The sequence below is a fragment of the Paralichthys olivaceus genome, chromosome 4 (assembly GCF_024713975.1).
Source record: "Paralichthys olivaceus isolate ysfri-2021 chromosome 4, ASM2471397v2, whole genome shotgun sequence".
In the NCBI taxonomy this organism is placed as follows: Eukaryota; Metazoa; Chordata; class Actinopteri; order Pleuronectiformes; family Paralichthyidae; genus Paralichthys; species Paralichthys olivaceus.
This window is the reverse complement of record NC_091096.1, coordinates 11,533,359-11,560,683: the sequence shown is the minus strand read 5'-3', so window position 1 is coordinate 11,560,683 and position 27,325 is coordinate 11,533,359. Positions and strand designations below refer to the sequence as shown.

The following is a 27,325-nucleotide window of genomic DNA, read 5'->3' as shown; positions in this document are numbered from 1 at the left end:
AAATGTTTGTCATAGCTGCACGGAAAATTTGAATTTAGGACAGAAAAAGAAAAATAAGGAAAAGTAAATTAAAGAAAAAAGAAAACATTTGTATGGAGCAGTTGTATGTAGGTTACTCAGGCAGGTAGAAGATCTAATGGGACATGTTGTTTCTGTCATCTACAAATCAAACAGACGGTGACAGAGGGAGTCAGAGACACAGAGACATGTGAGTTCCAGAGGTAGAGAAAGATCTGAGAGAGATGGGATTTAAACTGCTAAGACAGTAGAGAAAGGGTTTTTAGGCTCACTGGTATAAATCACATTCCATACACAAGCAAGTACAGTACATAGTTAACGTATCACAAAGTGTCCCAAAACACAGTGGGAAAGTAGGATAGCAGTTTAGAAGTTGTGTTTTATACGGCTGCCTGGCTTCCCACATGTTCTGAAGTTAGACCTTCAAGTTTAAGTAGAAGCAAGATAAAGATTCCCTTAATAGATGAAGACGCTGATGATCATAATTAAGATCAGGGAGTTGGCACTTAAGAGGATTATCCAATTCTATTCCCCCAGTGGCAAGTGCAAGGACCTTGATAACAGGGCAACTTTGTGCAGCAATGTAGTTTGGGCCATTAGGGAATTTAAGCCAATCTTTTCTTTAACACATCAAAAGCAAAATCTGTAACTGCACATGACAAGAGCAGCAGGGGTTAAACTCTGGAGACGTGAAGGTGTGAACCTCAGAGGAAGTTTGTGTTATATGTGTCTAAACCTATATTTGGCAGCAATTTGAGCTTCTGTAAAAAACCCACAGTGTGAGAAGAGCACAAACTGTGACACGCAGATCAGAGGATGTTAACGTGATTTACATTAACGTTTTGTTTAATCCAACACATTCTGGTTTAAGTGACAAGCACGTGACATTTTCACACCTGAAGGTTTTAACTTTCAAAATCTTTGGTTTAGGGCTCAAACTTTTGCCTTTTTGTGTCAATGCCAGAAAAAAAAGTGCAAGCTTCCCATCATAATGAACAAACAAATTCACTTTATTGTAATCAGAGGAAAAGCAGTGGAAGCAGTGATCGTAACTTACTGATCCTGGAACTATATTGACAGCTGATTGACAGAAGGGAGTGAGAACATTTTAAAGTTTGACAGCTTACAGGTGATTGGCTCAAGGCGAGCGTGTCAGGATGAGATGAAAGAGAAAATGAGCAGCTGGAGACGAGAGATAGCGGGAACTGTCCCAACAGTTCTTAATCCTCACATTTTCTATATATGTGGCAGTGTTTGTAAAAATAACTGAAACACTCAATCACTGATCAATTAATCAACTAATCATTTCATCTGTTGTTTACTTGGTGGTTGGTCATATCCCTTTTATTACCAAATGTATAAAAAATCTACATTTATGGGTTGAACATGGCTCATTACACCTCCCAGTGTTTCAAACCATTTTGCTTACATAAAGTCAACCATTAACAACCATTAACAAATCTCTACATCTACATTTTATATAAACTTTATATGATATAGCCTACTGTACATTAGTGATGATTACACATTATGTTGTTGTGCTCATTGTGCACACACACACACACAGTGGTTATTTAACAGAATAGTGTGTCATAAGAGTTTGACTACACTCAAACACCTATTCATTTTTCTGGTCCTTGACTGAAACGCTTTGCCCTCTCAAGCTCGGGCTCCCCAGAGAGACACCAGAAGTGGATCATAGCTCCCTCAAGTGGTAAATGAGAAACTACCACCACCAGTGACCTTTCCCACTGTGCATCATGCTCAGGCATATGGAAGCACGGATGTCTGAGCGCCCCATCAAAGGCTTCTCTCCTGCATAATCAAGTTCATGCTTTCCGAACTTGTTGTGGTACTACAACAGAAAATCCTTCAGCAAATGACTCAGGCTGTTTGGAGCTAAAAGCCTGTTATCTGCCTCTCAACTTTAAGGGCAGATTAAAAAGGAGCATTCCTCCACTTTTCTGTCATCTCCTTAATAGCTGCAGACAAATCCCCTCCTACCAGCTACAGAGGACATGATTATACGAGGGGTGCTTAAAGTGTGAGACTACTCCAAAAGTTTCACGGCGCTTTCTTTTTAAACATGTAGGCTTGTTTGTTTTGCTGCTTTGAAGTTCAAGTGCATTTCTGCCTCTTTTGCCCCATTTGCCTCTCCTCCGCTGTTATCTCCTCTCTCCCATTTCCTCCTCTCTTCTCCTTTCCCTGATTTTCTGTGCCCTTCTTGTTTCCTCTCATCTTCCCTACTTCCTTATTCTCTTTTAATATGCCTCTTTTATTCTGTTTCTTTTTCTCTACCCTTACCTCACTCCTCTCCTCACATCCCTCTATCTCCTCCTTTCCTCTCTATTCTTTTCCATTCACTCCTCATCTGCTTGTGTGCTCTCTTTTTTCTATATTCCTCTCCACATATCGGCTTTCCCTTCTATTACCTCCTTATCTTTCCTCCCCTGTGCTCTTCAGTCGTTGCCTCTCATCCTTTCCTCATTTCTCCTCCCCTTCATCCCCAAATGTAGCTCATTCCGTTTTACCATCCTCATCACCCATTATTTGAAATTGTCCCAGTCATTTTCCTCTGTTATATAAAAAGGATCGTGAATGACTATTCCACCGTTGTCCTCAATGAAAAACTAATAAAACATTGGCTGGGCTGAAGAAGAAAGTTAGGACCCCTGTAAAATAATTAACAGCCATACTGAAGTTTAAGAGTCGGTAGCCCTCTGTGTTTTTTTACGTAAGGTGTTCCTCCCTCGCTCTATCTCTGTCTAGACAAATGATCATATTCCACAAGCTAGAGGGCTTGTTTCATTTGGAATTAGACCTTGTCCTTTGAGTGTGACGGGTGATCTGAGGTAAAAGTGAAATTGTGGAGCACATGTGGAGCATGACACAGACATAACTTTGTTTGAAACCCGGCGATGCAAAGACATAGAAAAAGATGTAAATTTTCTCCGCTGCTGCCCTGCTGTTTTCTACGAGCTATGAGAACTTTTTTCTGTAATAAACATTTCCTCCTAATCTTTGGTTCTAATCTTTGGTCTAACACTTCGTCTTTGCTCGTCTTTGTGTCCCTTCCAGCTGCTCCGAGCACAGATGATGTGGCCCTGTACGTGGGCATCGTCATCGCAGTGATCATGTGTCTGGTCATCTCTGTCATCGTGGCGCTCTTTGTCTACCGCAAGACCCACCGTGACTTCGACTCTGTCATCATCGACACCTCAGCTCTCAATGGAGGCTTCCAGTCGGTCAACATCAAAACAGCCAGATCAGGTAAGAAATGATAAAATAACATTTGAACCAGAGGGAGGCTAAAATATCACGGTAGAAACACTGATATTTAGTTGTAAGACTAACCTAACTTCAAAAAGCAGTAAGTTTAAAGCCTGTTGTCACCTGTCACTCCCAAGTGACATCAAGGTTTCCTGGAGTACACATTCACATCACCGCAGCAAGGTGAGAAAAAAACCACTGGAGGATTTTCTGTCTTTGAATGTTCATCATCCTTCATTATCCTTTAAGATTTTCTGCCTCTCATCCAATGTCTGAGGGGAAGGATACATCCTGGGCAGAGACAAACAACTATTTATACTTTACACAAAAATGTCTGCAATTAATATGCCGGACCTGCAAAAACTCTGAACATAAAAGTCCTGGCTGTCCAATGGGTTCAAACCTAGAACCCTGTTGTTGTGTGGCGACAACACATCATTGCTCTGCTGCAGTGCTCTGCTCTTTGAATAATAAATATTAACAAATGCTCTCCCAGTTGCAATAAAGAAAATACAGTGCATGCTGAGGCTTCCTCAGTGCATGCTTCTTCTTTTGAATGGTGTTTTTTATTATGGAATATGGCAGTGGAATAGATGTTTGTCTTTCACAACATCAAATGCTTCAGCCTGATTATCCACATAGATACTAAATGCAGGAACAAAACTGTAACTCCAGAACTGAAACCTTTCTTTTAACTATTGGCATTTATAATGCACAGTATGATATATGTTGGTTGGGTGAAGATTTAACATGTTACCTTGTTCAAAAGGTGGACAAATGACACATACAGCACCAGAACAACGTGTTCTTTTCCAAGAGTATAGGGAAGCTTCAGTTTACATTATTGAAAAGCTGTTAGCAACTTAAGCACAGACAAACCACAATGTTCCCCCCCGTTCTCGTGTCCCCTTAGCGTGTTAACTTTTCTTGCTGCATTCTTTCATATCGATTTTCTTTCTACATGTTCTGCAGACAATGCGACCGTATTCGAATATACACATAAAACCACAAAACAGACTTGGTCCCCTTACAGGCCTAAAACATCTTTAATAATGGAGCACTGTCCACTGCCTTCCACCATGTTTTCATTGGTGCACAACAACCTTTGTTGCATGCAGCACCTGCACTTTTAGCAGAAAAGTGTGGTAATCAAATATATTTTTAAGATTTGTCATACCTGATGGCTAGATGACAGATACATAGATCAGTGGATGTGACTCTACGGTTTTACTTGTTCTCTGGGACAATTACTGAAATATATACTATACTGTATATGTGCGGAGAATGAACATTATTCAAGATACTGTGTCACAAGCCTTGACTCCACTGTTGCATTTCATTTCATTCTGTCCAAAGCCATTTTGGTTCGTTACAGTTCACACAGACTGTAGTACCTTTCTGTTTCTTCCCTGGTCTCCGGCTGTCAGTCTTTGCTGGTCTGTATTAATGTCTCTCTCCACCAAACACCACTCTCCTCTCTCTCTCTCTCTCTCTCTCTCTCTCTCTCTCTCTCTCTCTCTCTCTCTCTCTCTCTCTCTCTCTCTTCTTCTCTTCCTCACTCTTTCTTTCCCCCACCTTTCCATCTGCAAGTTCAGGTTAATCAGATTTCCTGTTTATCAGAAACCTTCTCTCTTCATCGCCGTCTGCGTGTCTCTGTCTTTCCCTCGCCATGTCTCTGTTTCTCCCCGTCGCACTGACTCCCACAACAACTTCCTCCCTGTTTGTCTTCCTGTGTAATTGGATCCATGTTTCACTCTCTGCTGTCTGCCATGTCATTTCTGCCTCTCTGTCCTGGAAATGGATAAGACAAGAAGAAGAAGCATGCGGCCACACACACCTGCACAACCTGGCGTGTGCATTTGATAGCTTATTGGAAATGTCAGGAATGTGCAGGGAATTAAATCAGGTGTCAGTCCACAGATGCCTCAATCTTGTGAATTTTCCCATAAAAAAAAAAAGTTTAAAATAGCTGAAACAAAAAATAAATAAATGAAAAATTGAATGAACCTCGCAAATATTCACAAATACACCCCTGTAGGAGTAAGGCACATTCACAAAGCTGAGATAAATCCATTCACTCACACAAATATGAATTAAATATTATTAGATGCCTTGGGGAAAAAAAAATCTTCATACTTGATAGTTCACATTTGGTCATTTCATTTCAGCTCAGGGCTCCATGATTTTCTGATGTAGTGAGATACAAACTACACATCTGCAAACCTTGAAGCATCTTTAATAGGATACTTAATAATTCAGGGTGTGTGTGTTTCTGTGGTCAGTAGAGTTGGAAGATGATTATAATTCAAATCATGGTACAGAGTTAAAAATAGAGAGAGGTCAGAGAGAATGCAATGCAAATTGGTAGCTTAAGTAATTGTGTGTGTATGTGTGTGTGTGTACAAGGCTGAATGTCTTTGTATGTGTGTAGATTTTTAGATCAGTTAAGCATTAGGATGCTTGTCACTCTGCATTGAGGGACTCTCTCTCTCTCTCTCTCTGACTTTCTGCCTCTCTCTCGTACTTTCTGTCTCTCTCTCTGTCAACCCCCGACCGTCTGTCTGTCTCTCTCACACGCACACACACACACACACACACACACACACACACACACACACACACACACACACTCTCTCTCCCTGGCTTTTCATTAGTTGTTAATTAAATTTCAGCAGGGATGATTTGGCAGGAATACCCGCTGGCTTTAAGGGTAAACAGCCTGGTGATGGAGAGAAAGAGAGTGATATGTGACAGATGTGTGTGTGTGTGTGTGTGTGTGTGTGTGTGTGTGTGTGTGTGTGTGTGTGTGCAACTCTGCGCATGTGTGTGTATGTGTGTGTGTGTTGGTGTGGTGGAGGTGGGGGGTGATAATGAGAGATTTTCAAATTAGAATGGATGGGCTCTTGAAGGGAACAACAGGATTCCAGGCGACCAAATGTAAGTAATTAAATAAAATAGGAGCTGCATGGTGTGAAGAATAAAAAAAACAGAACTGGCCTTCCCGGGATCCCATCACCAATTAAATGTTGAATATTTGTTGGACATTTGGATGAAGCAGAGTTGTTTCCTTTGTTGGTTTTTATGCCCTGTAGGTGAGTTGTGTCAATGGATTGTGTTATGGAGTCTCTCGGAGCACATTCATTTTATTGACTTTAGTAAAGTAAATCCCAGTGTGCTCTTTACTGCTTTTTAATGGCACAAAAACATTATTATGAAAATCAGCAGCACTTTCCAATTACCTAAAAGGAAAGAAGGGCAGCATTCAGGCAGAAATACACAAACTGAAGTCAATCATCGTTATTATAATGTTTCCAATAATTTCATTTCACAAGGCTTTTAGCACTTTGATCATAAAAAAAAAGCATGTGTGTCTGTTAATTAGAATTTCCTGCAGATAATTAATGTTTATTCTAAGGGACAACTCATTTAATTCACCACAGTGTTTAGTTTGGAGTGTCAGTTAAAATAGAGTAAATGCTAATCGTAGAGGTACTACTGAAATGAACTTCCTGAAAACAGTACCTGAATATTACAAGCACATGGATTAAAATACTTTACTGATTAGCTACCACCATGGTCCTGCTTCCTGGATTGCTCTAACCGTGATGAACACAGAAGGGAGTCTCAGAAACACTTGCCAATTCATCCCCACAGATGTCATGCAAAAATTGAAATCTGTCAAGATAATGTACAGATTTAATAATTTAACATGAACTATTCAACTTGTCCAAGTTTAAATGTCTTTAGGATGAAGTTTATGCATTGCTTTCACAATCAGCACACATGTTCTCTCTGTCTGTTTCTTGCCGTCTCTTCTCCCCTTCTTTCTCTCTCTCCTCCTCCCTCTCTGTGCAGGATCCATAACCAGTGCTTGATCCAGGTCAAGCCCCTGTGTACTGCAATGTATCACAGCAGACACAGAAACCTTATCAGCAGCCTGGTCTGCCCTCGTCTCGCTTTATTCCTGCTCACAATAATCTTGCTACCAGTTCCCCACATCTGTCCCATAGTGCAGCCATGCATTTCATACTATTGAGGATGTTAATTATTTAGCTTCTTCTTCATTTTCCCTTGTTGTACACTTGTGCATTCATATAAAACATTTTTTTTCCTCCATTCACTGACTCCTCCTCTCTTCCTCTACTGTTTTATCCCCTCAGCTGATCTACTGACAGTTCCTCCCGACTTGACAAATGCAGCGGCCATGTATCGTGGTCCCGTCTACGCCCTCCACGACGTTTCAGATAAAATCCCGATGACCAACTCACCGCTCTTGGACCCTCTTCCGAACTTGAAAATCAAAGTCTACAACTCGTCTGGTCTGGTCACACCGCAGGATGACCTTGGAGGAGACTTCACGTCCAAACTGTCTCCCAAGGTATTTGCGGCCGTTGTAACTAACCTATAACTGATGCCGGTACATTTCTCTTCTGTAAAGTATTCTGTATGAGGAAGGAGAGATTGTTATACATTTCCCACTACAGGATCACAATGAGCAGTAGTGAAACACTCTAGTTATGTATTACCCATCACATAAATATAAAAGCAAACACCATTAGTAAACATGCAGCTCAGTGCCCCAGTTTCCTCCTGCTCTGTCAACTAAATGGTGTGCATACCAGAGTCAGCTGTCACAAATACAGATGAAACTGCTCGGTATCATCCCAGCACCTGTCCTGAGGCAGTACCACAGCTGAACTCACTATATTTGAGCTCCGTGGATCAGTGGCACCTTTGATGATTTTATCTATTATTACTTTTAACTGCATGTCACCCTTTTGAACCGCTGCAGTGTGGAATGACTGACTTGCGTCATCAATTGAAGGATTTATTTTTGCAGATATTTGTTGAAGCAAATTCTTGTCTGGTTTGGTGTGATGTCGGAGAAAACTACTGAATGTTAAGACCTTATTTTACATCTCACATTGGACAGTTTGACGAAAGAAATGCAAAGTAGGAAATGTTTTACCACCTACCCTAAGGTGCTTTCATAGGTCTATTGTAAATCCACCCTCCTCTCCCAGACTGCCAGCTCAGCCCTATGGCAGCGCTTCCAGGCAGATGCGGATCTTCCCCTGTAGCATTTGAGTTAATGGTTACCGAGAAAACATGGCATTTTGATGAATGCGGTGAAATTCAAGTAGAAAAGGGAGCATTTAATATTCTCCTTTCAATGCTTGCCTGATGAAAATAGAACTAGAATGACCCGTACAACCAGAGGTCGGCCTTTCACACTGAAACTTCTCTGGACCTTCTTGAACTTTTGGTTTCTTTAGAATACATCTAGACTGTGCTTCACATCAGCTTTGTCAGGAGGAACCGTACCACATTGATTTTCTGCACACACACACACACACACACACACCACACACACACACACACACACACACACATATATACATATATATACAATAATACATAGATTATCTTTTAACCTCCACAGAGGATAGGTGCAGCTTTCTGCATGAGGGTTCACACTATAGTGATACAAACTCAGCAGTCTAAAGTACCATTCAACATTCATAACCACAGAGCTACAAAAAATACACAGTTCATTCTCACAAAGCTCTGACAGGAAAACGACTTTGTCTCAATTGGAATACGACTTTAACATTTTATTAGAATTCAAGGTTTTTTTGTCATTGTTTGTCACAAGCATCATTCATCTGTAAAAATGAATCTCATGAGCTACGATTTAATTGAGGTTAACAAACTGATTTTGTACGGTGAAGGCCAATCTGTTCCTTTTTAACACTCTCCCTCAACCAAAGCCAAGTCATTGATTCTTTAGTGAGTTTTAATTACAACCTCCAGTTGATCTAGTCTCTGCTGATATGCAACATTAATTTCAGGTTGTATTGCCTCTGATTTATTTTTTCTTATTGTCACTCTCTTGTGTATTTTCATTCCCAGGTCACTCAGTCTCTTTTGGATCACAGTGACACTATGAACCTCCGCAACCAGAGCTTAGCCCGAACACGAGACCCCTCCTGCACGGCTCACGGGTCCTTCAACAACCAGGGAGGACACCTCATCGTGCCCAACTCTGGTAAACTTAGTGTTTTACAAACATTTAATAACCAAACATGAATCTGGTTAATGTTGATTGATCATTCAGTGACTTCGGGGAGCTCTCCAGTGAACTTATTCAATATTGGGTTTATAGATCCAGGAACATTTGTTAGTAGTAACAAATAACAAATTATATGGCAGCATTACTTGAGGTATTTAGACCCCTTTATTGGCTAAAATCCTCTTAATTCATATTTCCTCAATGATAATATAATTATATATAAAAAAATATTTTTTGATTTGTTTTGATAATTTATTTTAAAAAGTGAAATACATAGACATGAATATTCAGACCATTTACTCAGTACTTATATTTGAAGCACATATGGCGATTACAGCCTGGAGTTTTCTTGGTTATGATGCATCAAGCTTTTCACACCGGGATCTGGGGATTTTCTGCTGTTCCTCTCAGCAGATCCTCTCAAGCTCTTTCAGGATGGATGGTGACTGTTGGTAGACATTTTCAGATTTCTCCAGAGATGATCAGAACTCTGGCCTGACCACTCGATGACATCTACAGCGATGCCACTCCTGTGTTATCTTAGCTTTGTGCTTCGGCTCATTGTCCAGTTTGATGTCGAACCATCAACCCAGAGTGAGATCCAGACTGGTTTTTATTAAGGCTATCTCTCTACTTTGCCCTGTTCAGCTTCAGCCCTCAATTCTGGCCAGTCTCCCTGTCCCTGCTGCTGAAAAACACCCCCACAGGATGATGCTGCCACCAGCATGCGTCACCGTTGGGATGGTATTAGGCAGATGATGAGTGGTGCCTGGTTTCCTCCAGACATGACGCTTAGAATTGAGGCCAAACAGTTCAATCTTTGTTTTCAGGCCAGAGAATCTTGTTTCTCACAGTCTGAGAGTTCATTAAGTGCTTTTCTGCAAACTGTCTTTTACTGAGGAGAGGTTTCTGTCTGGCAATTCTGCCATGAAGCTAAAATTGATGGAATGTTTCAGTGATGGTTTACGTCCAGGAAGTTTTTCCCATCTCCACACAGCATCTCTGGAGCTCCGACACAGTAACCATCAGGTTCTTGATCACCTCTTTTGTCAAAGCCCCTCTCCGTTGTTTCCTGTTTGGCTGGGTGACCACCTCGAGGAACAGTCCTTCTTGTTGCAAACTTCTAGAATTAAAGGGGCCAATGTGCTCTGGGGAATCTTTCTGTAGCCTGCCCCAGATCTCCACACAACCCTGTCTCTGAGCTCAGCAGGCTGTTCCTTTCGAATCCCTGGCTCGGCTGTCAGCTGTGAGATCTTGACAGAAATGTGCCTTTCCAAATCATATCCCATCAATCGAAGCAGGACTATAATCAGTCAGATGTAAAGCATCGCAAAAATGATCGAGAGAAATGGGTCCAAGCTAAATTTGTCATAGCAAAGGGTCTGAATATTTCATTACATTTACTACACATGCTGGAAGCAGTTGACCAATCACAGCACAGTGGGTCAACTGGTCAATCAGAGCAGACTGGGCTAGGCTATGTCTCCTTTAAATAAATTAACAAAAAACTCAGAGGGGATGCGGTGTACATCAAACTTCCTAATGAGAAGTATTACAGATTCAAACATGATCAAATCTATTTTTAAAAACTGAACACATAAACTTATAGCATCTAGCTACGACTGAACGGTTCAAATATTACACACAAAAGCTTTGGGGTGTTCTCTTGCTTCCTAGATTTAAAGGAAAGAAAAACTTTCAGTAGATTTATGTTTGGATTTAAAAGCAGCAGGCAAAAAGAATGAATAATAGCGAGTTCTGCTGTGATCTGTGGGTGCAACATAAACTCCTGATAGGAAGCAGCTCCAAGAAGCTATAAAACATCACAGCACAATTCATCGATGATATATTTAAGAGAAAGTTTTACACGATTTGCCTTTAACAATGATCACTCAATAATTAATCATCATGATAAAGTGATAATAGGTTTGGCCTTCAATAATTCATTTGTGCATGCTGAAATTAATAAATCCAGTGATGAAAAACTCATTATTTCTGCCTCCATCCTTCCTGCTTCCCCTGTTGTCCCTGCAGGTGTGAGCTTGTTGGTTCCAGCGGGGGCCGTTCCTCATGGTCGGGTGTACGAGATGTATGTGACTGTGCACAGGAAGGACAGCTTGAGGTAAGTTTTGTCTCTATTCCCCTCAGTTTTCTTCTCTGTGACTTTGTTTTCCTCCCTTTCGTTCCCTGTTGTCCCCCTTTTTTATCCTTCATCTCCGCATCTCCCTCTGCGGGTTTGTGTTTATTTGTTTCCCTTTATCTTTTTTTTTCTCTTGTAGAGCAGCTTCTAAGACCTGTTTGTATAGTTTCCTGGGGAGGCTTTCACAGTGTGACACAGGCTCCGGATGCACAGAAAGGGAGGAATAATAATTATTCATTCAGTACAGTTTATCCAAGCACACCTTCCTTTGGTTACTCACAGAGCAGAGGGCAGTTAATGCCTTAAAAGGGAATATTCGACACATTGATTATTACCTACTTAACATTATAGTCTGAACAATCCACATCATTTACAAAGTTAATGACTATTTTTCAATCAGTGCTATTATCGAAATCCAAATGATGTTGAATTCAATGAGACGAGAGGCAGATTTGTTTGCACTTCATATTATAGATCCAAGAAAGAAACAGGGAGCGTTTGAAAGCACGTGTCAAGAGATCACTGTTTCAACAGATTGATGGCTATTTTTGGGTTAGGGTACAATAATCCTTTTCTGTCAAAGCATGTGCATGATTGAGACAACGCTTTGTGTTGGACATGACAGGCAAAAGATTTCTATTTTCCCGCTGTTGTCTCACAAAAAAACCTGGTATATGTTTAAAGCACATACAAATGACCACGTGTCCACATGACCAAACAAATGTCAAAGGATTATGACATATTTAGAGTCATTTGAGAGAGAGAAAGAGATTTATTTTGGCAGATTTATCTGCATTAAAATCCACTGTCCCATCAAATTCATATAGTTTTGGAGACATGCATTCGTCTTCAGTCTATTTCCCCTAAAAATCTATAACAGCAACTGAACATGTTGAATTTAATATCTGTATAATATATCTGTAGAACCAAACATTTTCTCACATGCAAATTTGGGTTTTATTTGCCCTTTTTTAAATATCTGAGTTTTCCACACAGCCCTGTAAAATAGAGGTAAATCAATCTTGTTAGTTTCTCACTTGATAATCTACTTAGTTTGCCATCACAGGGGCTACTTCTTCAGAGGAGAATAGTTCCTGTGAATCCTGTCTGCAGCAAGGTCTGTGCATCACGCAGTGTAACAAGGAAACTATTTTTCAAGCTGCACATTGCTTTTGACTCTTTGAAATAAACGTTTTCAATGCCGTCAGCACTACAAGCCAAATTCCATTTACGGGCACTGTATTGATTGGTGATAGCGGCATACGCTCTTAAACAGCAGTCTCAAAAACTGAGCCGATAAAACCACAAGCGTCTGCATGGATGCCAGGTTAATCGAGGAAGTATGTTCTTTGACAATTCTGGGTGAGCCAACTTTTAAAAGCAATAAAGGGGGTTGAGCTTTAGGACAGTTTTATTCATGTATTTGACCTAATGCATCCATTGTAGCTTCTCCTCGATCAACATCAGTCAATAAGAATTATCGCCCCTGCTGTGTGCTATAGTATTTCTAGAAAGTCAAACCTCTTCACTGTCAGAGCCTTCCTCTGTCTTCCTCTCAGTCAATAGCTGGATCACAAATATCACATTGACTTACCTCAGCAACACTGCACACGCCAGAATCATGTGGTTTAGCTGATTATGCTCTAACCCTCAGGTGTCAGTTCCCCCGCATGCTCAACTTAAAAAAGATCTATTAGCTCTATTTAAATGATAAAGATACATAACATTACCAATCAATAATGCTGTAATTCATTAAGAGGCATCCTCAGCGATAGCTAAGTCGGAGGGGTTGCCGGTCCAGTTTAAGTCATGCTATTTTCATCTGTTAGCTTCTCATGTGAACCCTTCATGAGTCAATAATGAGCTCCAGCGATTGAATCGATAATACTGCAGAGGATTAGTGCCCCCCTGACACAAGGTGGGCTGAAAAAAAAATGACACAGTTAAAATTTAGAACCATGTCCTCGATCTATATGGACTCAGTCAATGTATATCTTCAGCACCACGAGGGAAAACAATTAATGGATAATGGATTGCATTGGAGAACACATGTAATCATTTCCTCGTGTATTGTTGAGTTTTTGTTTCAGCAACTAAACGTTGAGGGATAATCGCCCGTTTATTCACAGTTGAAGAGCTTGAAGTGTTCTGATGTTTTAACAACAGGTTCCTGTGTGTCTGTGGTAAAACACAGGTGAATTTGTGCCCGGTGTTCATTTATTTTCTGCCCATGGGCTGTGAACTACTGACTCCAGCTGAGGCCGATCTGAAGCCCTGCTGACTACACTAATAATCCTCTAACTGCATTTGTGCCGCTCTGCTCTGATCTGCTTTGTTCTGTGATTTTCTCATCCACTTGGATCAAGTCTATCCCTCTGTAGTGTTTCTATCCACCTGTCTTTTTTATTATGAGCAGCCAAGCCTTTCCATATATAAACATTATGACAAAATAGCCATTGATATGTGAAATCAATACAGCTTTCTAAAGTTGATCCTCATACTAATTGGTATAGCTAACAGTGCAGCCCTCCTGCCGCTCTGTTCTAAAGAATAATTTTACCTTGGTGTTATCTGTCGTTTGCAGACCTCCGGTAGAAGACATCCAGACGGTGCTGAGCCCTGTGGTGAGTTGCGGGCCACCAGGAGCCCTGCTGACCAGACCGGTGATCCTCACCATACACCACTGCGCCGACGATGTCCAGGAAGACTGGCTCATACAGCTGAAGAACCAACTGGCCATGGGAGAATGGGAGGTGAGTGTTCGCCACTGCATCTTTAATTTATGTGTTTTTGTGTATTGAGCTCTGTTCTTAGTGAGTGAAAATGTGCATACCAAAGTTAATAACGGGGTTCCTCAGGGTTCTGTGCTCTACCCAATTTTATTTACCTAATTTATGCTTCCATAGAAAATATTATCAGCAAACCCGACAATATCCGGTTATACTTTTCTATAAAACCAGAAGAAAGTGATCGACTAACTAAACTCCCAGCATATTTTAAGAACATAAAAACCTGGATGACCTGCAGTTTTCTCCTGTTAAACTCAGACAAAACAGAAGTTGTAGTACTTGGCCCTGAACACCCCAGAGATGCATTATTTATCGATGTAGCTACGCTGGATGGCGTCACCATTGGTAGTTTTTTTCACTCTTGCTGATGGTTAAGTGCAAAGGACGTTGCACATTTTTAAGCCATATGAAACAAATTGTTATTTGTGAATAAGGGCTATACAAATAAAGTTTGATTGATTGATGAGCTTTTGAATTCCACTACTTTAACCTTTAGAGAGAGGAGCAGTCACATTTCCGAAACTAGATGGGTGCTAAGAGAAGGTGTACCTCTGTCAAGGCTAACGCCCAATTCTGCCATTTTGAAGAAAATGTGAAAAAATAACCTCGATACAAACCTTTGTCTGGATCTGCATCAAAATTGAATGGGTTCTTTCTTCGCCTATGTCCCATCCTTCCACCAAGTTTAAATTTGTAGTTTCTGTGTTATCCTGCTGAAAAACCAAACAAACCAAGCAACAAACCAACCAACAATGAGACATCAGATGGAGGTAAAAATACAGATAAATATACATTTACAGATACATTCACAAGCTTATGTGTGAAAAGCTGAACAAATCTAACATGAAATAGTCTCTATATGCATGTATCTGTGTATATGTAATGTCTGCACACAGACTACAGCAAATTATTAATATTCACGAATCAGCCACAGCATTACAACCAGTTAGCAGTTATGTTGCGGCTCATCAGTGTTCCCAGTATGACTCTAACAGCTATTTTTACGTGTGCTCCCATACATTATCAACTCCAACCTGAGGAACAGCTCGCATCAGACACACACATACACACACGCACACACACACACACACATGCACGCAGTGGGGGGGGGGGGGGGGGGGGGGGGGGGGGGGGAAGAAATTTGGTAAACATAAAGTGCCTACAGCCTGGCAGACAAATAGGGGGTTGAAGACTCCTATCAGAAGCAATTTGTTATGCTCCTGCCATCGTCTTCTTCTCTCGTCTTTCTTCTTATGTTTCTATCCCTCCTTTTTTTTTCTACACGTCTCCCTCTCTTCCTCCTCCCATGTCTCACAGCATGAAGTCTCTACCTCAGCAATCTGTTATTGTGTGTGTCAGTGAGTCTGTGTGTGTGTGTGTGTGTGTGTGTGTGTGTGTGTGTGTGTGTATCCGTGTGTGTGGGTGATAAGGCTGTCTTGCAGCATCACTGTGTCTACAAGGCCCCCGTATGCTGTCCTCTGTTGCTTATCACAGCTCAACACAATGTCTCTGCACAATTAGCCATGCATAAGATTGTGTGTGTGTGTGTGTGTGTGTGTGTGTGTGTGTGTGTGTGTGTGTGTGCCTGTGTGTGTGCCTGTGTGTGTGCCTGTGTGTGTTCGTGCGTGCATGTGCTTATGTGTGAGGGAGAGAGAGAGACTCATACACAGAAGAGGTTGGGAGCAGACTGAGCTAAGACGAGAAAAATGAAAAGTGGAATTCCATCAGGAAGTCGATTTGTTTTTCTCTTATTGCAGTGGAACATCCATTTCCTATCAGAAGGTTTTTCTCAAACAGGGAGAGCAAGGTAATTGAATTCCCCTCACATCAGGGGGGAGCAGCCATGGTTGTGATTACCAGTAATAACAGATTCATAGCATATTGCTTTCCTACCCCTTTGTATCGATTCAGCTCATCTGTAGGAACACAACTCTGCATGAACTGTGATTCAAAACTCAATACTTGTTTCACACTTGCAGGTAGAATGCACAACGTCCGAGCTGAAGGGTGTTTGCATCCACATACACACACAATTACTAACACACGTGCAAACATAGATATGTGCACAATAAATTCAAGATTCAGTGCTCATATAAAGAGAGCACGCTGAGCATCCTCCCTAAACACAAAGAGCCATATGGATTTATCATAATTCAGGTTGTGACAGAGAGAGGTAGGAGCAGCAGCCAGATAATCACAGTGGGATTAGACACACTTCACAGACAACAACTCAGAACAAGTGCCATCGTTCTCCTAATGGACATTTTTATCTACTTTTAGGAGTCAGATGTAGAACCAGTCGTGCATTTACATTTCAATTCAATGTCTCATCATGAGTATATTAACAATCTGCTGAATCAAACATCCTGTCACAGGTTTTTCTAGGATGAATTACCAAACTGATGTGAAAAGTAACACAATGTTTATTGTCTTATTAAAAAATGTGTACAAATAGCACAGCTCTTCACACATCACTGCGGCCATTGCATAAAAAAATACCTGTTTATAGCAGCTGCATGAGGTATATAGAGAATGACTTTGCTTACACAGGGGTTGTTTGCATTAGTGGGAATGGCTCCAAATGCAGGTCCAGTTGTGTTATGTTAACAGACAGGAAGTGGATTAACGCCTGTAAATTCTCACACAAAGCCGCCCTTCAAATAATGCAGGTTTTAACAATAGTGGTCTGTGCAAACAAATAAAAGCTAGTGTTAAATAAAGTGAGGGGGAAAACAAGATTACTTGGACTGTGGCCTCACTTTGCAAATTCAGAATAAACTACGTTTCCACAGGAACATTTACACTGATCAGCTACAACATTAACACCAGTCAATGTTTAAATTTGTTTTCATGCTGATCTGTGTGTTTTTGACTTAGTGAAGCCACCAAGTGACACTATAAGTTTTAAATCACTCAGATCAGAATGAACTCTTCAAAACAGGCTACAGTTGTACACCAATGTGTCCAAATAATAAAATAATAAACCGGTTTTAAAGTGCTGGTTGATGGGTTATCATAGTATGTTGTTTAAATAGTAATACTGTTGTCATACACTGTATAAAAACAAATTTTGCATTGAATAACTGATTTTTGCATTTCAAAATAAAAGCCCATCCAGTAAATGGGAGGAATTATGCTCCTGAGACCCTGGAGAGGTTTTGTTTTGAAATATTGAGTTTTCTTTCACAGTAGCAATACGCAACCTACTAATATTAGATAGTATATTATATATTAATACAGCAGACATTTTTAAAAAGAATGAAGGATTATCTGTTTCACATAAAACCCTTAATCTGTTTTTAGTTGAGATGAGTAACGCAGTAAATTCACCATCAGTATTTGAAAAGGTACAAAATACCATCTCAGCAGGACACGGCTGAAAGTCTCCAAATGTGTGAGACTTTGTGTTTGTGTGTTTATTCCCACAGGATGTGGTGGTGGTCGGAGAGGAAAACTTCACCACCCCCTGCTACGTGCAGATGGACTCAGAGGCATGTCACATCCTAACAGAGACACTGGGGACTTACTGCCTGGTGGGCCAATCAATTGGCAAGGCGGCAGCCAAGAGGCTCAAACTGGCTGTTTTTGGACCCGTCTCGTGCACAACGCTGGACTATCACATCAGGGTGTACTGTCTGGACGACACACAGGATGCACTCAAGGTAAAGTATTGAAACTGAGTGACTCATGATCATTCATTGGTTTAACAGCTTCCATTAACTTTGTGCACACAACTATGGCCGTAATCTGCGGAATGTATCTATAGTACGGTAATAGGTGTGTGTACTTTGTTGTGTTCTTTAGTCCTTAGTGAGGTATAGTTCTCTCATGGTACACCAATACTAAAACTCCCCCTTGCTAATTTCCATTTGAAATAAAATGGAAAGCTTGAATAGAAATCTTTGTAGAGTTGCATCAAGTCGTCTGGAAATCATCTGAGAAGCAGTGAACACAGGATCAGGCAATGTCACAACGGCGATGCTTCAGAATTTAAACAGATTCAAAACTCTGGAGGGATCATCTGATAGGGAGAGATTAACTCTGGGAGTTTATGCACGTAATGATAAGTCAAGTGTTAGCGTTGCACGCAGCCACTCGCACAAACATACACACACAACCAACTTTTACCATTTCAAACAAGCGATTGTGGCTTGAAAACAAAGTTAAGAGGTGGACTTTTAATGATGGAGTCTTTGTGTTGTGTAATTGATCGGCTGACGATTCAAAGGGGAAGTCTCTGCTGTATATCTACAGTAGAGCTGCTGCTGCGTAGGTAGATGATGGGAAGCAGGCATTGATTATTTTGAAAAGGTTGTAGAAGGCATCAGAAGACGCACTGATGATTTATTCATCCATCAGAAAATATGTGTGTGTGTGTGTGTGTGTGTGTGTTGATTTTCCTCTAACTGCACTTCATGAGCCTATAAATATGTTGATATAATCATTATGTATGCTGCTGTATCCATAGAGCACAGATACTTTCTTTCTGCTCTCTTGGTTTGGAGGCTGAGTTATAGTCAAAAGTCAATTTAAACAGAATGAGCCAAAATCCCAACAGTAGCTGTGTGTGGTTAATGTTTTAGTGAAACAACTGCAGCACAACAAAGTGGAATAAAGTTCTTCCTTTAATTCACATAATAGGCAGAGATATCAAATGGACACCATCAATTTTACATGAACTGATTTTTACTGATGGTGAAAACTAAAGCCCAGTCCACACTAATGTGTATATTCTTTCAAAGGCCACTTTTTGTTTGCTTCTGTTCTTCTCAAAATATCTGCAGTGACAAGGCACACGATATTAAATTAAAACCAAAACCTTGAATTACTGCAGTTCTTCTTTCTAAGTAAGTCGGTAGTTGCAGGATTCTTAAAAACTAGTTGGCTACATGAGGAAAAGTACTCTGATTGTTGTCTTGACATCTCAGCAAAGGTAGAGAAGGTAATTTGTATAATTTTCATATAAGTAATAAGATGCATTGAGGTCGTCTTCTAAAGTAAGTGGAAGTTATTTAATTTTACTGTCTCACATTCAAGTTATGCTTCATTTCCCACTTTTCACGACAGCAGCACTTTGATCTCTCCCCAGCTTAGTGTGGTGAGCAGAGCTAAGCTTTGCTTAAAGCCAGGGAATACACCTACTGAGATGTGTGATGATATCTCAATGAAAACCTTTGTGCTTCAAGTGTTTCATGGTGCTGTGTACTTCAAAGCAACATTCAAGAATTCAAGAAGACGGCCCGTCTGCAGTAATTACGAGATAAATGAAAGGCTCTCCGCAGTCTCTAATGCTGAAGAACAAATGTTTCAGTGGGCAAGATTAAGGTGAAAGAAAACTTTTAGATTTGAAGGAGTTTTTCTCGTGGGGTTTTTTTGTGTAGGAGGTTCTTCAGATGGAGACCCAGATGGGAGGGAAGCTCCTGGACGAGCCAAAGACTCTGAACTTTAAAGACAGCACACACAACCTGAGACTGTCCATCCACGATGTGCCTCACACACAGTGGAAGAGCAAGCTCATCGCAAAGTATCAGGTGAGACGGACGCAGACACACACATAGAGACATTTTAGTAAGAAGATACCATAAACACAGTGTAACAGTGAACTTCATATCATACTGTAAAAGTTTTTAAAAGTAGCCAAATAAGGTTCCACTCTGGTAAAGAGTTGTGTGAATGTTTTCGTCACTAGGAGCATGCCTCAGGAGTAAAAACACAAACTAAATTCTTCACATTTGAAATTTTGAAACAGATTTTTAATAACTTCAGAGTCATTTTAATTTCAGGACTATAAGTCTGTTCCATACAAATTAAAGATGTTAAAGGGTGCTGACGTTCATACATTTCACCTGAATCATAGACACACATGAAAGATATGTTGATGCTTTAGATCCCTTTCCTGTTTTTTGTGAAAACATGCAAATGATTTGTGCATTTTCCAGGAGATCCCATTCTACCAGGTGTGGAGCGGCAGTCAGAGAACCCTTCACTGCACCTTCACCCTGGAGAGACTGAGCTCAGCCACCACAGAGATCAGCTGCAAACTGTGTGTGCGGCAGGTGGAAGGAGAAGGACAGATCTTTCAGCTCAGCAACACTCTGGAGGAGGTGAGATTGTAGAAATTAGCACGAGCATAACAGAAACAAGACGCTGTTCGTCTGAACGTTTTGCAACCGATTTTAAAAGCATGGGAGACCACAGACAAAATGACAAATGTAATTTTTAATCGTATAATCTTCAGAACGCACACACTGGATGATTTAACCAGAACATCAGCGAACACTCAGCGTTTGTAGGAAACGATTTCACAGTGGCAATTTCCAGAGACTCTCTCTCTCGAGAATCAAACATATTTGATATTTATGATTCGAGATTGGGGAGGCTCTAACTCAGTCGATATTTTGTAAACCCCTCACACTTCAAGACTATTTTAGCAGATAATTGGCACAGAGTGACCTCCAGTCCGAACCCCCCCGTGATTTTCAGAAGGGGCAAATCAGGTCTAAAATCACCCTGATTATCCTCAAGTGTGCAGCTGCCTTAAGAGAACACTGCGGATAATCTCCCACTGGTTGAATGCAGGATGAAATACACGCGGAACAGAAATGTGCTCAGAAAGAAAGCTTCCTTCTACATTCCCTGAACTAACTTCTACATTCCTGCAGTTAAGGTCCTGAAGTCTCTAAGTTTCTCTCTGCCAGACACTCAGGGTTCCTGCTGTGGTTCTGTGACTGTGTTCAATCATTTATTCTGGGGCAGGAGGTCACACAACACGCGAGGAATAACTCGTCTTTGATTCTGCCAGGCCATGTAACCACTGAGTCACAAATGAATGTGTGTGTGTGTGTGTTTGTCTGTGTCCATGTGTGAACAGTTATGGTCGAAGGTCAGACATTTCTTTTGGAATGTCACTGCTTTGAATTCTCCAGTGGTGTTCATGGGTGATCGTGCTGCACTTTAGAATTTTTTAACCCTTGGTTAACCAGGTAAGCTCACAAAGAGGGACAGATTATTTTTACAGTGTTGCAGTGGTAGGTTACACATATTTTCTGTCTTCAGCACTGGTCACTGGGCAAAATAGGAATGAAAGTCAAGGTTGGTAATCTCGAAAAAACTGTATGTAGGGGAGGTTAAGTTGCTGCTTGTCAGAGTTGTCCAGTAATTTCAAGGTTCCTCCACTTAACGTGACTTTTACACACTGAATTTGTGCTCATGTTTTTTGCCACCAAGTCTAGTGAAGGCTTGATAACTCAAAGACACATGCAGTTAAAGAAGTTGTTGGGATTTGCTTCTGTGACTTTTCTCTGCAGCAAATAATCAAATTCTACTCTGCTGACATCACAGTTCATAACATCAAATATTTTGTAATGTGATCATTTGACATCATACATAACATATTACAAAATAATCACGATGACCACGTTTGGTATTTTAGAGCTGATTAGCTGAAACAACACTGTAAATCTTTTTGTGTAGCCAGTAAAATGAAAATATATTGTAGACCTCCAACCAGCCAGCAGAGTTGTAGTAGTTGTTAAACAATTTAAGTAAAGAAGATTAAGAGCATTTATTATTTCTGCCGAGAAACAGATGTCCCTTTGCATCCGTCGCTCGCTCTTCCTGCAGCAGAGCTTTGGGCTGTAAATTGGGGCTAAGTAGATGCAGTAAATAGTAATCATTCACATCAGCGGTGGCAGTTGTTGTTTCCTTCTGCCAAGTCACATTCATTAGAGCGATGCCTCCTTTCAGCCCAGGAGTGGCAGATTAATGGGATGAAGGTTTAGAAAGGGACAGAGATCGACAGAGAGTGGCGTGACAGAGAGTGGTGGAGAGAGAGCAGGTCTTTGTGTTTGTTTCATTTCCATCATCAATCAGGAGATTCATCTGTAATTGGTCAAACACCAGAGATGCCACATAGACACCAGCAGGATATTTGTGAGAGGGAATAAGATAGAGATGTAGCTGTAATAGCAACATGATGAATTTAACTTTCTAATATTGCATTTCATATAAAGCTTGACGGGTTTCTCTCTGTCTTTCCAGGAGCTCCAGTGCATAGACACGTCCCTGATGGACCCTGCCAGTAATATCACAACCTTAGTGGGGCCTAATGCCTTCCGCATTCCTTTATCCATCAGACAGAAGCTGTGCGGCAGTCTGGACGCACCGCAGACCAGAGGCAACGACTGGAGGATGCTGGCCCACAAACTTAACCTTGCCAGGTGAGACGCACATTAACACACGTATGCACACACACATACACACACGTGCACATGTAGATTTAGGTCCCCACAACCTGAGCAATACCTTACCCTAACCCTTAACCCTAACCTAACCCACACATACATTTTGCGTGTGTGTTTTTGTCAACTTGAACCTGATACTTTATATACAACATTTTTATGATACACACTCAGATCATCAAGGTTGTCGAATCGGAAAAACTGAGTCTATCTCTTGATTAATTCAAATGTGCCGTGAGTCCTGGGAGTTTATATCAGATTGAAACTATGTCGCTTTCTTATTACCTTGAATTAAATACCATACTGCCGTACTCCAATGCACCTACATAGTAAAGATGCTATTTTCTTTTTGCATCATATTCATTACATCCTTAGGATCACTATCTGCAGGTGTGTGTGTGTCGATGAGTCAGACCAGAGCTTCATTTACCTGCAGCTCCAGAAGCAGAGGCAGACATGGAGAGGATAATTGGACACAAGTGCACCTAATTGTCCCGATTGGCAGCCGGCTCATGACGCCGTCTGTTAACGTGGGCACCAAATATTCCCGATCAGTGAGTGAATAATGGTCGGCGAGCCAAATTGTTGTTTACGTCCACGTTTCTGCTAAAAGCTGCTCTCTTCTTTTATGCTCTCCGCTCCTGTAACTGCCACAGTGTGTTGGTTTGACTTGAGTGTGAGTCATGCTTTGTCGTCATCATTCGTCACATAATGTTGGACGGACAGACGGACACGGACACACACACACACACACACACACACACACACACACACAGGGAAAGGTGGATCTGAGCTGAGTTCACATCTGAGTTCACATAACACTCCTTAATCACACACAACAGGCAGATGGAGTCTTAGACAGAAAGGGAGAAAGAGGCAACAGAAGTATTGAAAATGGTTCCATGTTTTGAGTGAGAGACAGAAACATGAAAAAAAGAGAAACACTTGCACAAGGAAAAACCGACAACTCACGAAGGAGCAGAGGAGCCTCATACATGTCTGTGGTTGTGTTTAAACAGCACCACAGTGTGCCAACAGCACAATCACAGGATTTACACAGGAACACAAAGTTCTTTATTTTCTTTATTCCGACGGGACTGAAATTTGATGGTTTTTCCACTTTAAAGCAGCGTGGAGATCTTTGCCACAGATGGCTCATCGTTCGACTTCTCTGCCACCATTGTGTACTTGACTCTTGATGGCTGTAATTCAAACCAATACTCTAAAACCAGTTTTCTCTGTGGAGCTCTTGGCACATTTTTAAGCTCTGCTGAGATTTCAAAATATATATTTTTTCTTATTTGTTTAAAGCAGTTTGAAAGGATGATGCTGCATGATGGAAAAAAAAAAGAGGTTGCCTGCCACATTTCATAAAGTCCTTAACTCATTACATTTTATATCTTGTGGTATTTAGGATCTAATCAAATCTGGTGCTTATGTTACTTTTTAGATTTTTTGAAAAACATACCCGTTACATATTAGCATGTGCTAATATACATTTCTTCTATTCTATAGATGTATTTGGAAATATAATGTTTGTCCTTTTTATAAGAGCGGTTGTTGCAGCCTGTAGCTTAATTCCAACGTCAGACTTTTATGCCTTTAAAAATTCCACGACTGAAACATTGTGAATTTCTAAAGCTGCTTTCAGACTTGCACTGAACTCTGAATAATCTCCTGACATTCTCCATATGTGAGAACGCTAATGTCTGAGTCCTGTGTTTTAGATGTGCATATTATTACCTTATTAACCGTGTTTTGTCTCACATCCTCCTCCTGATTTTCTCCAGGTACCTGAACTACTTTGCCACCAAGTCCAGTCCGACAGGTGTGATCCTGGATCTGTGGGAGGCCCAGCACTTCCCAGACGGAGACCTAAATGAACTGGCTGCCGTGCTGGAGGAGATGGGTCGCCATGACGGCAACTTTGCCTCCATGACAATGGAACATTGACAAAGCAAAGTGGTTGCCAAGACAGTGACAGAACGCTGAAGAAGATTTACTTGTGAATTCTCTACGGTTGATGCTGCAGCAAGGGCAATGGACGACTTTGACGTGAGCAAAAGGAAAAAGTTGTTGCCACGGTGACTGAGCACCAGTGAAATACCACGGTAATCATGCTGACATGGTAACAGACAGGATGAAAGCAGGGCTGGAACTATGTGCAAATCTTTACATTTGTGTTTGTGCAATGTTGCAGCTTCATGTGTGACCGAAGGAGAACCCGACCTACCACACACACACAGTCTATCAGGAACAAACAATACACACACACGCCTAAAAAAAAGACCTTGTCTTGTGTAACGCCAGTTGTTCTCTTGCTGTTATTTTATACTGAACAAAGACGAGCAGAGAAAAAAAAAAAAATCAACTGAGGCACTGACCTTGAAAAAACCCTCTATTGAAAGGAACAGAATCATGAAGAGAGAACTGATTACAGAAGATTGGGGGAAAGGTAGATTGAGGTAAGAGAGAGAGTGAGTAAGAGACTCTTTATTAAGATGAGAGAAGCTAAACTGATTACAAAAGGACAGGAAGATGTAAACATAGAATGATGGAGGGAGCAGCAGGTGATCATCAGAGAGAACAGGAAAAGAGATAATGAGAGAGGAGATAAAGAAGTGATCTGACTCCTCTCCTGTTGGCTGTACGTGTTTGCCAGTACAGTTTGTTGTCTTTATATCGTTTCCTAGGGAACGCTCTATGTATTCTGCTGTCCATATGTGTGGATCATTACCTGCAAACAGAATTTGCTCCGCGGTGACGTGACTTGTCAATCAAGGGTCCTGACCAGAAACAAGCCGGAGACACAGTTAATTTAAATTAAATCATCCATGTTGGTAAAAGGCAGCACAGCTTGCTACTCTCTTGCCTTTTCACTTGTACATCTAACTTTCATAAAAAAGAAGTCAGTCCAAAGATGATTACACTCCTGATGAATGCAAGTAAAAGTTATGTTTGCCATTTTATAATTTTAGCTTTGTCACACGGTCATAAATTTGTCTGTTGTGAGGTTTATTTTAGATCACACTTGTAAATGCAGCTATTTATTATATTTATGAACATTATACTGCAGCACAGTATACAGTCCACAAATATTTTTATTTCATTGTTATTTTATATGTTTGTTTTTAAGGAGTCAGCATTGACTACATTTTACGAATATATATTATTATTTTTTTGTTCAAGAAAACTAGTTTTCCTGAACAAAAATAAATAAATCTCTGCACTTCTTCTACTTCATCAAAATAATTTATATAAACTGAAACAATGATCTTCTTGCTGCATCTCAGACTAAAATAGTATTAACATGCACTCTGCAGTGACACTGCTGATGTGGATGAGTTTGCTAATGCAGGTCGGGGGATTCCAGCCATCGATACCACATTTGCTTAACTTTTACTCCCGGAGTCTGTCTGATGAACTGTTGGGGCTCGTTTCTGGTCGGGATCCAACTCAGAGGAAAAAGGGAGGAGAAGCAAAAAGGGACGAACCAGACACGTGTTTCTAAATACAGTAATATAGCATAGTATTGTGGGATAGTGAACCAATCATTCATTACCGCTTAATGTACCCAAATATACTGATTTTATCATTTTCATTCCCTTAAAAATATATGTATAGTCTACATATATATATATATTTCCAGTGTCCTATCATCACAGAATGTCAGTCTGCCATCAGCACCACCATGACTTTGCTGGTCACTAGCACCACCCAGTGGCCTTTGAGGAAAAACAAGCATTTACTTTTCTTTTTTTTTGATCGTCTGAAACGTGTAAATACATGATTATCATGTTCATCCTAATGACCTTGTATTACCATAGTATGTTTTTTTCTGTGATTATTATGTTATTTACATTCATTATCCTTTTGTCATTTTAATGTGTTTTTTTATAGATGTGAACTGTGTGAGGGAAAAATCTGTAACATATCAGTTAGTTGCTCTTTTTCTCAAATGTTCTGTCAGCAACTAACATTCCAAGTCATTGTGTATTTGTTTCAATCAGAACTTAAAAAATCTAATAACGACAAAGGGGGGGCCTATGTACAATGGAGTGTAATATATTTGTACTTTGCAGAACTACATTGTGAACCAAGGCTGCCACTGACCCCGGACAATAATGCCTGATGAAAAGGTGTCACTCCAGTAAAAAGGAAAAACAGCCTTATCTCAGTGGCTTTTTAATCATCGTGTGATGCCCCTGTGGACTTGAACTCTATTCACCACGTTAAGGACGACGGGAACATTTGGTTCAAAAGAAATATGTGTGAAATGTTTCAGAAAAAGGGAGTTTAGATATTCTACGGAGAGACGCCATATGAAACTGAACATCAGGTATGTAGAGGAGATACTGAGGAGGATCTTGTGGAGAAAACCAAGTAGGTAGAGGATCCATTAACACTGGTGCAAAAGGTCAGATCTTTACCTGGTTATGACACATTTCATCCATTCACGCCGGAGGAGGAAACCTTGAGACATTGATTTTTTTTTCTTTTTTCTTTCACATCGATTTTTCTTCCTTTGTTTAGTTGCTTAGAAATGTGCTTGGAGGTAAGAATCAGACTAGTTTTACCAGGCACAGTGTTGGGATTGCGGACAGCCTCATGAACCAAATTAGAAAAAAGAGTGTGGTTAAATAATGGAGTGGATGTTTTGTGTGTTTTCAAATGTAACTGCTGATGTTGTGGAAATCAAAGGTAAGAGTTGTGTGAGTTTTATGAGGATAAAAAGCCTAAAAACATCAACCCATCAATTCAAGTTTGTTTAGCAGCGAAAAAAAAAAAAACATGA

The 27,325-nt window shown here is 40.6% G+C and overlaps 1 protein-coding gene across 2 annotated transcripts in view; it reads left to right on the top strand.

Annotated features, from left to right (window-relative positions):
* unc5ca (unc-5 netrin receptor Ca) overlaps positions 1 to 26,137 on the top strand; it is a 185,569-nt gene extending 159,432 nt beyond the window's left edge. For both annotated transcript variants that reach the window (XM_020101086.2, XM_020101085.2), the window contains 10 exons: positions 3,097 to 3,288; positions 7,449 to 7,666; positions 9,202 to 9,337; positions 11,396 to 11,483; positions 14,086 to 14,254; positions 17,719 to 17,952; positions 19,672 to 19,821; positions 20,230 to 20,394; positions 22,331 to 22,509; positions 24,321 to 26,137. In XM_020101086.2, coding sequence (XP_019956645.1) covers positions 3,097 to 3,288; positions 7,449 to 7,666; positions 9,202 to 9,337; positions 11,396 to 11,483; positions 14,086 to 14,254; positions 17,719 to 17,952; positions 19,672 to 19,821; positions 20,230 to 20,394; positions 22,331 to 22,509; positions 24,321 to 24,483 — 1,694 coding nt within the window. In that variant the 3' untranslated portion in view covers positions 24,484 to 26,137. The remainder of the gene's footprint in view (positions 1 to 3,096; positions 3,289 to 7,448; positions 7,667 to 9,201; positions 9,338 to 11,395; positions 11,484 to 14,085; positions 14,255 to 17,718; positions 17,953 to 19,671; positions 19,822 to 20,229; positions 20,395 to 22,330; positions 22,510 to 24,320) is intronic.
* Positions 26,138 to 27,325: the final 1,188 nt, after the last annotated feature.